The sequence below is a fragment of the Heterodontus francisci genome, chromosome 24 (assembly GCF_036365525.1).
Source record: "Heterodontus francisci isolate sHetFra1 chromosome 24, sHetFra1.hap1, whole genome shotgun sequence".
NCBI lineage: Eukaryota > Metazoa > Chordata > Chondrichthyes > Heterodontiformes > Heterodontidae > Heterodontus > Heterodontus francisci.
In genome coordinates this window covers 38111380-38124606 of record NC_090394.1, presented here as the reverse complement: position 1 = coordinate 38124606, position 13227 = coordinate 38111380, and the positions used below count along the sequence as shown (strand labels likewise).

General features: G+C 41.3%; 1 protein-coding gene across 5 annotated transcripts in view; it reads right to left on the bottom strand.

Annotated features, from left to right (window-relative positions):
- Positions 1-13227, bottom strand: part of usp22 (ubiquitin specific peptidase 22) — a 138068-nt gene that overhangs the window by 67612 nt on the left and 57229 nt on the right. For 4 of the 5 annotated variants that reach the window (XM_068055958.1, XM_068055960.1, XM_068055959.1 and 1 more), the window contains one exon: positions 3906-4038. The exons of the other annotated variant lie outside the window; for it this stretch is intronic. In XM_068055958.1, the coding sequence (XP_067912059.1) occupies positions 3906-4038 (133 nt within the window). The remainder of the gene's footprint in view (positions 1-3905; positions 4039-13227) is intronic. 5 annotated transcript variants of the gene reach the window in all.

Here is a 13227-nt window from a genome sequence, read left to right as displayed (position 1 = left end):
CAAAGGTTAGAAAAGAATTAGGTTTCAAGCAAGTGAAGGTGAGAGGGGTAGGGGAAGAGAACCAAAGGGAAGGTGCGTGCGATAAGGTAGAGGGTGATTAAATAACAAAGCTGGGACAAAGGCAAACCGTGTGTTACTGCTGGAGGTGAAAGACAAAACATTAGTCCAGAGAGACTATTAGAATAATGAGCAGTTACATGACATGAAAAGCAAGCACATGGTTAAAAAATAAATTAAATAAAGGCCAGTCATGCTCTGAAGTTATTGAACTCGATGTGCAGTCACAAAGCTGTAGCAAGCCTAATTGAACGATCAGGTGCTGCTCCTTGAGCTTGCATTCATGTTCACTGGAACACTGCAGCAGGCCAAAGACACAAGTGTTAGCATGAGAGCAGAGGGGAGTGTTGAAATGGCAAGCAACCGGAAGCTATAAAGTTATGTTGAACTTGTATAAGACACTAGTTCGGCCTCAGCTGGAGTATTGCGTCCAACTCCGGGCGCTGCACTTTAGGAAAGACGTGAGGGCATTGGAGTGAGTACAGAAAAGATTCACGAGAATGGTTGCAGGGATGAGGAATTTCAATTTTGAAGATAGATTGGAAAAGTTAGGACTGTTTTCCTTGAAGAGGAGGAGAAGGCTAAGCAGTGATTTGATTTTGCATACCTCTATCATGAGGGGTCTGGACAGGGGAGTTAGAGAGAAACTGTTCCCACTCGTGAAAGGATCAAGAACGAGAGGGCACAGATTTAAAGTATTTGTTAACAGAAACAAGTGACGAGGAAAAACTTTCACGCAGCAAGTGCTTAAGGTCGGGAATGCGCTGCCTGAGGAAGTGGTGGAGGCAGGTTCAATTGAAGCATTCGAAGTCCTGTGACATTTGATCACAAGTCGTGGGAGTCAGTTGCCAGCGATCGCCAGAGATGGCGGGCAGCCATAAAGGTGGGGCTAAAGTGTAGCGAGTCAAAGAGACTTAGCAGTTGGCAGGCAAAAAGACAGAAGCACAAGGGGAGAGCCAACTGTGTAACAGCCTCGACAACCAATTTTATCTGCAGCACCTGTGGAAGAGTCTGTCACTCTAGAATTGGCCTTTATATCCACTCCAGGCGCTGCTTCACAAATCACTGACCACTTCTAGGCACTTACCCATTGTCTCTCAAGACGAGGAGGCCAAAGAATGAAAAGGAAGAATGTGCAGGGTTATGGGGAGAAGGCAGGAGAGTGGAACTGAGGGAATTGCTCTTTCAGAGAGCCAGTGTGGACACGATGGGTCAAATGGCCTCCTTCTGCTCTAACAATTTTGAGATTGTGAAATTGGCATGAATTGAGAAACAATATTTTGTGCTTCGTGAATGACTTCTGCCAAGTACTTCCTAGCTCAGTAGCCTTTACAGAAACCGAAAGAGATACTGAATGTACAGGTATCTCACTATAGTATTTGCAATTTTATTTCACATACAATGGTTCTTCTAAAATGTAAGGATCACTTGCACTCCTGCACTTATTGCTGATACAAAACTCTTTTCTGATCTATGGTTACTCAACTGAATTACTTGGGGGGAAAAAACCTGAATTTCTGTTGCTTGGTGAGTTGTTTCAGGCCCACACATCAACAACCTCAAATATTTAATCTCAACTCGGTTGCACTAAGGAAACTAAAAATTGCTCAATATTTTTATATCAACATTCCCACCAATTTTGAATAGGAAGTGCAATTTCTCAAGCCATTTGGCTCTAGTCATGCATCTTCTTAATTAGTTGAGTCATAATCTCAAGAGGATTCCAAATTCAACTCTGACTCTTGCTCCACAGTCAGTTTACTTCAAATGCATGTTCACATTTCACTGAATAAGCCAGAAGCAGATTTAACAGAGTACACTTTGCAGCCCCATCTGTCATCCTTAAAGACAGTCTAAATATGGAAGCACTAAGAAGAATAGCTGACAAAGGAATTTAACGGGTCAGGTATTTAATTAAAAGTAAGTCACTGTGGCAGAGAATGGAAGGATGGGCATCACAAGAGGGAGAGACTGGGCGAGAGGGATTTTAGGAATGGCAAGGTGAACTATATGGCTTTTTTCAGTCTTGTACCTAAGCTCCTAATAACCAACATAGCTAATATACATTTTACCATTCCTGCTTCAGTATTTGTAAAACAGGTTCAATGTGGATCTGCAGAAGTAGCTCAAGAGGATGAAGAGCCACTAATGGAGACAAATACTCAACCCGAAACTAATAAATAAGATATGGGATTTAAAATTAGGAAAAAGTCACCATGTCTAAATGGTGAAGGAGACAGTTGACACAGCTTAAGCTTTCCAGAAATCTTTGGAAATGGAGTAAAGAGTCTCAGGAAATTACAGGCCAGTTAGACTTACTTTGATTGTGGATAACCTTAAAATCCATAATACAGGATGAAATTAACAAACGTTTAGAAAAGCCTGGGCTAATCAGCATGGATTTGGTGAAAAGCATGTTATACTTGACTAATGCAGCATAATTGTTTTTGAGGAAATCACAAAGGGGTGTGAAGGGATGTGAGAATCCTGGAAAGTGCACAGTAAAAGATTCATTGGAATGATAAAAGGGAATGAAACATTATAGTCATGAAGAATGAATAAAAAAAAAAGTGCTTCTCACCAACAGAAAAGTATGAGAGAGCAATCAGGATCACAAGAATCAAGTTATTAAATTTTTTCTTGTGCAAGGGCCATTGGGGTGTGGATTGCTTCAGAAGTGACTATTGAGGCATAAACTTTATGAGCCAAAAAGAAATTGGACAAATATTTAAAATATACAAGGATACAGGACATTAAAAAAAAAGTTTACGAAGGTGGAAACAGGAAAAAAAAACCATTATAGAACAGGCAATATCCCAATTCATTGGTTATTGCCTTTCAGGGCCCCAGTAATGGTATGACTGCACATTTGAGTCTAGAGGTTGCTAAAACAAATAATCTTTGTGACTTGATTCTGACATTCAGCCCAGTTTTACAATCCTAGCATTTTCTAGAAATGTATAATAAAAACAAAATAATGGCCCTCCACCAACATCCATGCTAATTTGCAGTGTGGCTCAATCTTGCAGACACAACTGGCTACTAAATAAGCTTGGATATGAGTACCACAGTGCCTCACCCAATTCAATTATTAAGGGCAGGGGGTAGCTGTGATAAGGACGTGCTGCATTTGTGGAGTTATAGCGTTGAAGTGTGCTATAAATCAAAGACAACAGCCTCAATATATATTTTCTTCAATTTCATCCTTCTCTCCCTCAGTCCATTTATTTCTTTATCTTTTTCTGTTGCTGTTAATTCCCATGCCCTGTATTTTTCACAGCTTCCGGATTCCCATTCACTCATGCACAAAATCGGTGAAAACTGATCTTTTGGCTGGTTCAGTAGAGGCAGGGAGGGTATATGGTCAGGCTGTAAGCTAATGAACATTGTGACTTGCAGGCAAAGCAGGCTCGACAGACCGTTATGGTCTACCCCTGCTCCTATTCAAGTTCTTAAACTAGTGTCTACCATTGCCTGAAATCAATCAAAATCGAATGCCCCACTCTACAATATTTGGCAAGTTGTTCATTTTCTTAGTATATAGAAATTAAATTCCATCAGGAAATTCACAAAGTGAAATAGCTTTCATCTTTAGCATTATTAATAATGCTCAAAATTAGATGGTCAGAAGGTTAACTGGAACTCAAAATAACACATTTAAAAAAAAGTCAAACTACATTTTAAACAGAAGAAACTGTTGCATAAAAGTTGGAAGATTGTTCGTTTGGAGTAGGAAGTGATACAATTAGAGGTAACATTGCCATAATAGTAACTGCAGTTAAATTACCACTTCCGGTAAGGATGCCTTTAAATGAAAGTCAAGGTAAAGATGCTTGACACAAGCTCACCTAAGTTGTGGCGCTTGGACTTTGCGTGCTCGTGTATGTGTTTCTTGGTGAAACAGCCAAAGAAGACACAGTACAGGCAGGAATGGAGTCGGTTGAGGTGAGCGCCACACATGTGACAAATGCAGGATTTTGCCTGAAAAAAGAAACACACTCGTTAGAGGACAAATGGTGTTAGAACAACTAACTCAAACAGGACATGGGGCCATTTCACTCGAGCAATCTACAACCAACCATTCATTTGCACTGTATCCTTTTGTATTTAGGAACAGGTAACATTTCAAAGCACAAGTAAAACTGCAATCTGCCACCAATGATTTTTTTGTTTATAAAATGAGTTTTAAAAATTCCATAAAGCTGCACACACACTTGTAAAGAGTTGCATTCTGTTGTTTCAAACTATCAAATGTGAACAAATACAGGAATAAAAGCCACAGACCAAGATGCACATTAACCATAGGCCGAAAGGGACATTAAAGCTCAGATCTGACACTTGCCTTCCGCAGCTTGCTCTATAGCAACAGTGCGGGGTCATGGAGAGCAATGGGTTTTCTCAGCGCCTTTTGTTGCAATTGGTGAGTTATTTAAAAAAATTTTAAAAATTTCAAATCGAAGCCAGTGAAGTAGACGGGGGGCGGAAAAGAGTAATCAGAAACAGGATCATGGCACCATGAAACATGTACCTTCCTAAATAATTTTCACTTTTTAAAATAAAAAGGTACCTCCAAGAACAAGGAAGTAGTAGTTGTCGGTGACTATTTGAGAAATGAACAGCCTTTCCCGCCCCCCACGGAAGACATAACCAAGACTCCAGAATGCAGTTAAAAGCAAAATACTGCGGATGCTGGAAATCTGAAACAAAAACAAGAAATGCTGGAAATTCTCAGCAGGTCTGGCAGCATCTGTGGAGAGAGAAGCAGAGTTAACGTTTCTCTCCACAGATGCTGCCAGACCTGCTGAGTATTACCAGCATTTCTTGTTTTTACTCCAGAATGGAGTGTTAGCTCTCAACTGCCAGGCTAAGCAGCATAAAAATCAAACTAGTAGAAAAGATGTTACTGGTTCCCACTTGGACAATGACATAGCAAAGCATCACTGCTGCATTCAAGAGACAAGCCTCAGGCAAGTAATTTCAGAACATGTTCCATGCATTGGTGGAATTTAGGATAATGATTAGGTACTTCAATGTGAGGATTCAGGGATGGTGCAAAATGGGGTGTAGTAGATTCCTGGAGCATTCAGAACAACCTAAGCAGAAACAATACCCTCAGACAAATAAAGAACACTGCATATAAAATAGCAAGCTAGCAGGGAAATGCAAATGGTCATGGGTGGGGAATGAAAACTGTGCTTTTGTTATGTACTAGTTAAGCAAGATGGTAAATTAGAGCCATGCAAACGAAAATGATAAGGAAGCTTAAAATGGAGAAAACATTCAAACAAGTTATCTTTGTATTCAATGCCTAGGAGCACTGCAAACAATATAGAAATCAGCAGGTGGAAGGATATAATGTAGCAGTGAGAAACCTGGCTGTTGCTCAAGCAAGATTGGCAGCTATACCAGGATTTAAAAAAACAGATAAAATAGGAAAATGATTTTTTTTCTCTTGCCCATATCTTAACTTGCGCCAAGCTCCTTTCACCCAACACCTCTGTATCCCGATCGACATTGCCTCCTGGCGTGACAATGTCTCTACTTGAAAATTATCAAGTAAATTCAGAGCATGACGGGGCCCCCCAATTTACTTTTATTTTGTTATTTTTTTCTTTTTGGTGTTTATTTTATCTAAAATTTCATCTTAGTTTGTTCAGTTTGCTTACCCACTGTTTTTTTTTTCCATGTTTGTACTTGCGGCTGTTCAATTTTCAGTCCGTTAACACCCATCTGTACCAACGCTTTGTCTTTCAACACACCATTAACATACTGTTGCCTTTGCTCCACGACCTTCTGGTCAGCTATTCTGCGACCTTGTCCTAACTACACCTCCTTTGTTATCTCTTTACTTGCCCCCGCTTTACTTGCTTATAACCTTTTACATTTCTAATATTTGCTAGTTCTGAAGGGTCACTGACCTGAAACATGAACTCTGCTTCTCTCTTCACAGATGCAGCCAGATCTGCTGAGTCTTTGGCCTGCTCCAGTGTTCCAGTGAACATGAATGCAAGCTCAAGGAGCAGCACCTGATCGTTCAATTAGGCTTGCTACAGCTTTGTGACTGCACATCGAGTTCAATAACTTCAGAGCATGACTGGCCTTTATTTAATTTATTTTTTAACCATGTGCTTGCTTTTCATGTCATGTAACTGCTCATTATTCTAATAAGCGTCTCTCTGGACTAATGTTTTGTCTTTCACCTCCAGCAGTAACACACGGTTTGCCTTTGTCCCAGCTTTGTTATTTAATCACCCTCTACCTTATCGTGTACACCTTCCCTTTGGTTCTCTTCCCCTACCCCTCTCACCTTCACTTGCTTGAAACCTAATTCTTTTCTAACCTTTGACAGTTTTGATGAAAGGTCCCAGACCCAAAATGTTAACTTTGCTTCTCTCTCCACAGATGCTGCCAGATCTGCGGAGTATTTCCAGCATTTCTTGCTTTTATTTGATTTCCAGCATCCGCAGTATTTTGCTTTTATTGAAAATTGTCATCCTTGTTTTCAAGCCTCTCCATGGCCTTGCACTTCCCCATTTCTAACCTCCTCTTGCCCTACAACCCTGCGACATCTCTATGCCCCTCCAATTCTGACCTCATACATCACAGATATAAAAATTGCTCCACCATTTGCCGCCATGCCTTCAGCTGCCTAGGCTCCAAGCTCTGGAATTCCCTTACTGAACCTCTCCGCCTCTCTCTCCTCCTTTAAGAGTTTCCTTAAAGCTAAAAGCTTTGACCAAGGTTTTGGTCACCTGTCCTAATGTTAGTGTTTGATAATGCTCTTGTGAAACACCTTGGGACATTTTACTACATTAAAAAAGCATTCTATAAATGAGTTACTTTTTAAATTGATGCTGAAACATCATGGAGGTAAAAACAAGCCACCAAATTAGAGAAAATATTATTAGTTGAGTCAAGGGAAGGGAAGAGATCCAAAATATTGGTGGGAGTATGTCATCGATCTCCCGACAAAAAAAAACATATGCAGATAAAAGGAGTCCTTCAAGAAAATATGAAACACTTGAGACTTTAAACTTGTGTAGAAGTACAAACAGCAAACAAGAAAAAGTGAATATATTTAACAAAGTCGTTGTCTAAGCCAGTAGATTTTCAACTCCACAATGGGGCAGATAATACAAAATCACTAAGTATTTCTGGCCTAAGAGTAGCAGCACAGAAATACTTAGCATTGTAAAACTGCTTTCAGTATGAGGAATGAAGAGAAAAGAGGATCATAAACCAATTTCAAGAAAGCTGCTTTTGCAGGGAAACAAATAGGATGGAATAGGGTGGGAGGAATCACTTAAAAAAAAAAAATTCACGGGTTCCAATTTTTCTTTGTAACCAAAGTACATACACCTGGTGGGGGGAAAAAAGCAACACTTCAGGTGATGTAAGAATTGCTTAAAAGGCGATTACAATAGTGTTAAACAAAAGGAGATTTATATAAAAAGGGTGAAAAACAGCAGACAACTAAAAAAGCAAAGATGGCAAAAACAAGTATGCAAAATAAAATGGAAAATGGTACGGAAGGTAATAACCAAGGTTTTATTTTAATGAGCACATCAAGCGAGAACGCGGTAAAGGAAAAAGGTGGATTAAAGTGCTTAGATATGACAATAATGGAGGTTAAAGGGAATGGAGGATGCATGTTAAAAAAATGGGGAAAACACAACACAAGATGTAGAATAAAGACTACAAATTTGTGATGGGGAGATAGAACATAGAACATACAGCACAGAACAGGCCCTTCGGCCCACAATGTTGTGCCGATCCTTTGTCCTCTGTCAAGGACAATTTAATCTATACCCCATCATTCTCCTTTATCCATATACCTATCCAAAAGCCTTTTGAAAGTCCCTAAAGTTTCTGACTCAACAACTTCCCCGGGCAAGGCATTCCATGCCTCGACCACTCTCTGGGTAAAGAACCTTCCCCTGACATCCCCCTTATATCTCCCACCCTTCACCTTAAATTTATGACCCCTTGTAACGCTTTGCTCCACCCGGGGAAAAAGTTTCTGACTGTCTACCCTATCTATTCCCCTGATCATCTTATAAACCTCTATCATGTCACCCCTCATCCTTCTCCGTTCTAATGAGAAGAGGCCTAGAATGTTCAGCCTTTCCTCGTAAGACTTATTCTCCATTCCAGGCAACATCCTGGTAAATCTCCTCTGCACCCTCTCCAAGGCTTCCACATCCTTCCTAAAATGAGGCGACCAGAACTGCACACAGTACTCCAAATGAGGCCTTACCAAGGTCCTGTACAGCTGCATCATCACCTCACGGCTCTTAAATTCAATCCCTCTGCTAATGAACGCTAACACCCCATATGCCTTCTTCACAGCCCTATCCACTTGAGTTGCAACTTTCAATGATCTATGCACATAGACCCCAAGGTCTCTCTGCTCCTCCACATGCCCAAGAACCCTACCGTTAACCCAGTATTTTGCATTCATGTTTGTCCTTCCAAAATGGACGACCTCACACTTTTCAGGGTTAAACTCCATCTGCCACTTTTCAGCCCAGCACTGCAACCTATCCAAGTCCCTTTGCAGACGACAATAGCCCTCCTCGGTATCCACAACTCCACCAACCTTTGTATCATCTGCAAATTTACTGACCCACCCTTCGACTTCCTCATCCAAGTTGTTAATAAAAATCACAAACAGGAGAGGACCCAGAACTGATCCCTGCGGCACGCCACTGGTAACTGGGCTCCAGGCTGAGTATTTACCATCTAAGACCACTCTCTGCCTTCTATCAGTTAGCCAATTCTTAATCCAACTGGCCACATTCCCCACTATCCCATGCCTCCTGACTTTCTCCATAAGTCTACCATGGGGGACCTTATCAAATGCCTTAGTAAAATCCATGTACACCACATCCACTGGTTTACCCTCATCCACTTGCTTGGTCACCTGCTCAAAGAATTCAATCAGGCTTGTGAGGCAAGACCTACCCCTCACAAAACCGTGCTGACTGTCCCGAATCAAGCAGTGTCTTTCCAGATGCTCAGTAATCCTATCCCTCAGCACCTTTTCCATCAACTTGCCTACCACCGAAGTAAGACTAACTGGCCTGTAATTCTTACAGGAAGTAGAGAATTATGGAGAATGCAGCAAGTGCTAGACAATAGATCTTGCAAGAAGACAGATCCCAGCCCAGAAAAGGATGAACAGTTTAGAGGATGATGAGTACATGGAACAGACATGCACAGGGGTGCATTGGGACTGGAAGGTCTTACAAATTCCAAAACAACTAGACAGATATTTGGCACAGAAAACAAATGAACAGGTGCAACATGTAAAACTGTTAGAACAAAAGGGTGTACACCAAAATGTTAATATATTTTCCTTGCATTTCCAATTTTAACTTGAATTCCAGTATTAGCATAATGCTGCTGCTTTATGGATCAAATTCATTTATATCCATAGATTGGGAACATATATCTTTAGCGTGTAGACCATCCTGATTAATAGGGAGTTCAATTTTCAAGATTATTCTGATACTCTTATCGAATGAACTGTCTGAACCCTTGAAGTAATTTAGAGGTCAGCAACACAGCTGTCCACCATGACCAATGTTTTTGCAGCAAAGCTCTTGGCAATTAGCACTGAACAAAGCACAGAAACAGGCCATTCGGCCCTCCAAGCCTGTGCCGATCATGATGCCTGTCTAAACTAAAACCTTCTGCACTTCCGGGGTCTGTATCCCTCTAATCCCATCCTAAAGATGTATGTCAAGATGCCTCTTAAACGTCGCTATCGTGCCTGCTTCCACCACCTCTCCCGGCAACAAGTTCCAGGCACTCACCACCCTGTGTGTAAAAACTTGCTTTGCACATCCCCTCTAAACTTTGCCCCTCGAACCTTAAACCTTTGTCCCCGAGTAACTGACTCTTGCACCCTGGGAAAAAGCTTCTGACTATCCACTCTGTCCATGCCACTCATAACTTTGTAAACCTCTATCATGTCACCCCTCCACTGGCCAAAGACCTTGGCTACAAGTCAGGAGCACAAAATTTAAATAGGCGTGAATGATTTACCTCTGATCCTGACTAAAGGGGCACTCCAGTAACTCACTCACCGGCAACAAACTCAGGCCAGCTCAGCATTGCGTGGGATCTTTGAATGGGGATGGACCCATGCTAAGTTTCAACTGCATATTATACAAAGCTGACATGCTGTCCAAAAGGGGACGCCATGCATAAAATGCAATAGTTGATATTTACTTCTTTTGATCCCATAGTAATTACTTTAGGAACTTCAGAACACACAGGACTGGAAGAAACCACTTCATTTAATTTCTATGCCAAGTATCTTTTTTTGGAATTTGTCAACACTTTCTAGCCTCGCTGTGCCCTTATGCAATCTCTTCCATATACTTAGTATCCTCAAAACTTTAACGTCTGACAGCTGGAATCTATGTACTCCTATAAATCCTGAGATTATGTCCAACCTGTCTGGATTACGTGTATATCATCTTCAACACCTCAAAGTTCTCCTGGGAGCCATTTTTCTCTGGTACAAAAATCCCCTGCCATCCAGATTATCATCCTTGTAGCTCAAATGCATATAGGTCATTATTCCTGCAAAAAAGTTCAACTTCTGGCCTTCCCTTCAACCCCCTCCTAGGCCAATCCCAGAACTGCCAAACCTTGGCATGTTGCTGGACTAAGCTCAGTTTATACCTCTACAGCTGAAATCAGTCACCAAAACTGCTACCTTTCACCTCTGCAATGTGCCCTCCCTCCCTGAAGTCCTAATCCACAATTTATCTTCAATTGAATTTCAAAATATTCAACAGCCTCTCCCTTCTCTTATTCATAAACTACAAAATCATCCAGAAAGCAGCAACCCATGTCCTTGCCCTCGCTAAGGCCCACATTCCCCTCATCCATTTTGCCAAAGTCCACAAGCTTCCCAAGCCCCAGAGAGTCAGGATTCTCATTAAAATTTCAAATTCCATCCATACTTCAGAGATCTCCTCCAGCACTATGGTCCTGCACAGATCATCAGTCCTTCAATATCAGGCTAGTACTCCCCATTTCTTCTGCTCCATCAATGGATGCTGCTTTGGCCACCTTGCCCTAACCTCAAAGTCCACCCCTCAACATCCCCCTCATCTTCAAAAACCTTGATCTCGCTGAAAATTTTGCTTTTGCTTCCTCCTGACTTCTATTCCACTAGCTGAGGTCCCATTGGCTATCCAAAACCCTGTAAAGCACTCCAAGATGTCTTTGTGCAGCATGTGCTATATAAATGCAAAATTTTTATACTGGTAGTGATACTACATTCTACCCTCTTCATTACAAAAGGTATCTCCACTATCAGCTTATGATCAGAACTGTAGAAAGCATGCCTGGCATGGCCAGTCCTTTGTGCAAGTTCACTGTCCCGTATAGTCTCTGCTTCAATAGTAATAACAAGGCGTTCCAAATTGCAGTAATTCTGATGGGGTGGGGTGGAAAGGAGTGGTCAGGGGAAGCAAGTCCCTACCCCATCTAACCCCCCCACCATTCTAAATAATAAACCAAGCGTAAATAATACTTCCCCATTTAACCACAGTTTATGGTTTTGAAAATTTCTATTAAATGTCTTGCTGTCTCCATATTTTCTGTTGGAATGAGAAGCCCCATTTTTTAAGCCTTTTATCCCCAGCATTGCTAATGGATGAATGCAGCCTTTCCATGGATCTAAATTCCCCATTCTTTTCCTGCTGCAACCCATTGCTTTCAAAAAATTGAAAACATGGCATCACTTCAACACCAATTGATTCGCCTATTCAAGATTCTTCCCATCCTCTGGTATCCTTCATAGGGGCTTTTGGTCCTTCATCAAAAAAGTGGATTCTTTGTACACCTCAATAAATCAAACCCAAATCTTTCACCTTGGTTATCAAAGTCTCCTTGATATACACATTTGACATCTCCTATCCCAATGTGCATATTAAGTCCATCAGTACTACTGTAAAAACCACAACTAAGCGGTTTTGAACACAATGCGCCTCATATTAATATCCCATAAAATACTTCATTTCGCCCACCAGAGACATCAGAAATGTCCAATTCCCTTGCATACTTGTGAATATCAAGATCTTTGTTAGGGTAGTTTCACCTGGCTAATCTGTGTTCACTTGCTCAAAATATTGACGCAAAGCCTCACCCACGTCCTTCTAGCCTAGCTTTCACATTAAACTTCTGACAACTGCTGCCAAGTCCTTTTGAAATAGTTTCCAAAAGGAGGCCAGATTAGTTGGTCTTTACATTTTCATTTCTATTTCCTTGAGCTTGGCAAACGTCAACCATCCAAAGTGCATGGCATGGGCAATAATCCATCAGACACATTATATCCCACTACTGCTCCAGTGCCATAATCCCACAATACCACATGTATATACAAGGAACCCCAACTTCCATGGATTCATTCTGGTTCTTTCTGGAGATCAAACTAATCTAATGCACTATGGGAAGTCAGATTATAAATAGAATTCATCAGATTTATTTTCATACTTTTGTGAACATGCAGCAATGACTCATTTATGTGGCATTAGGCAGTGTTGACATGTTGTCAAGGTTCAGAATCTTCGGAAAAAACAAACTTAATATTTTATCCTTTCTGGGTAAATCAGGATTCTCTTGGCAAGATGTTGTCCCCAGGCACAGTGGCGCAGTGGTTAGCACTGCAGCCTCACAGCTCCAGCGACCCGGGTTCAATTCTGGGTACTGCCTGTGTGGAGTTTGCAAGTTCTCCCTGTGTCTGCGTGGGTTTTCTCCGGGTGCTCCGGTTTCCTCCCACATGCCAAAAGACTTGCAGGTTGATAGGTAAATTGGCCATTATAAATTGTCACTAGTATAGGTAGGTGGCAGGGAAATATAGGGACAGGGTGGGGATGTTTGGTAGGAATATGGGATTAGTGTAGGATTAGTATAAATGGGTGGTTGATGTTCGGCACAGACTCGGTGGGCCGAAGGGCCTGTTTCAGTGCTGTATCTCTAATCTAATCTAATATAACAATCCACAGAACATCTTAACACTATAGATGATTTTCCTTTCCCCCCATCCACAGACGTTTGGAGAGAATTCCCCATTTCCTCTACTCCTAAAGGTCTGGCTTTATTGTGGCCCCTTGTTTTTGATTCTCCCAGAGAAAACAGCGTTTCTAT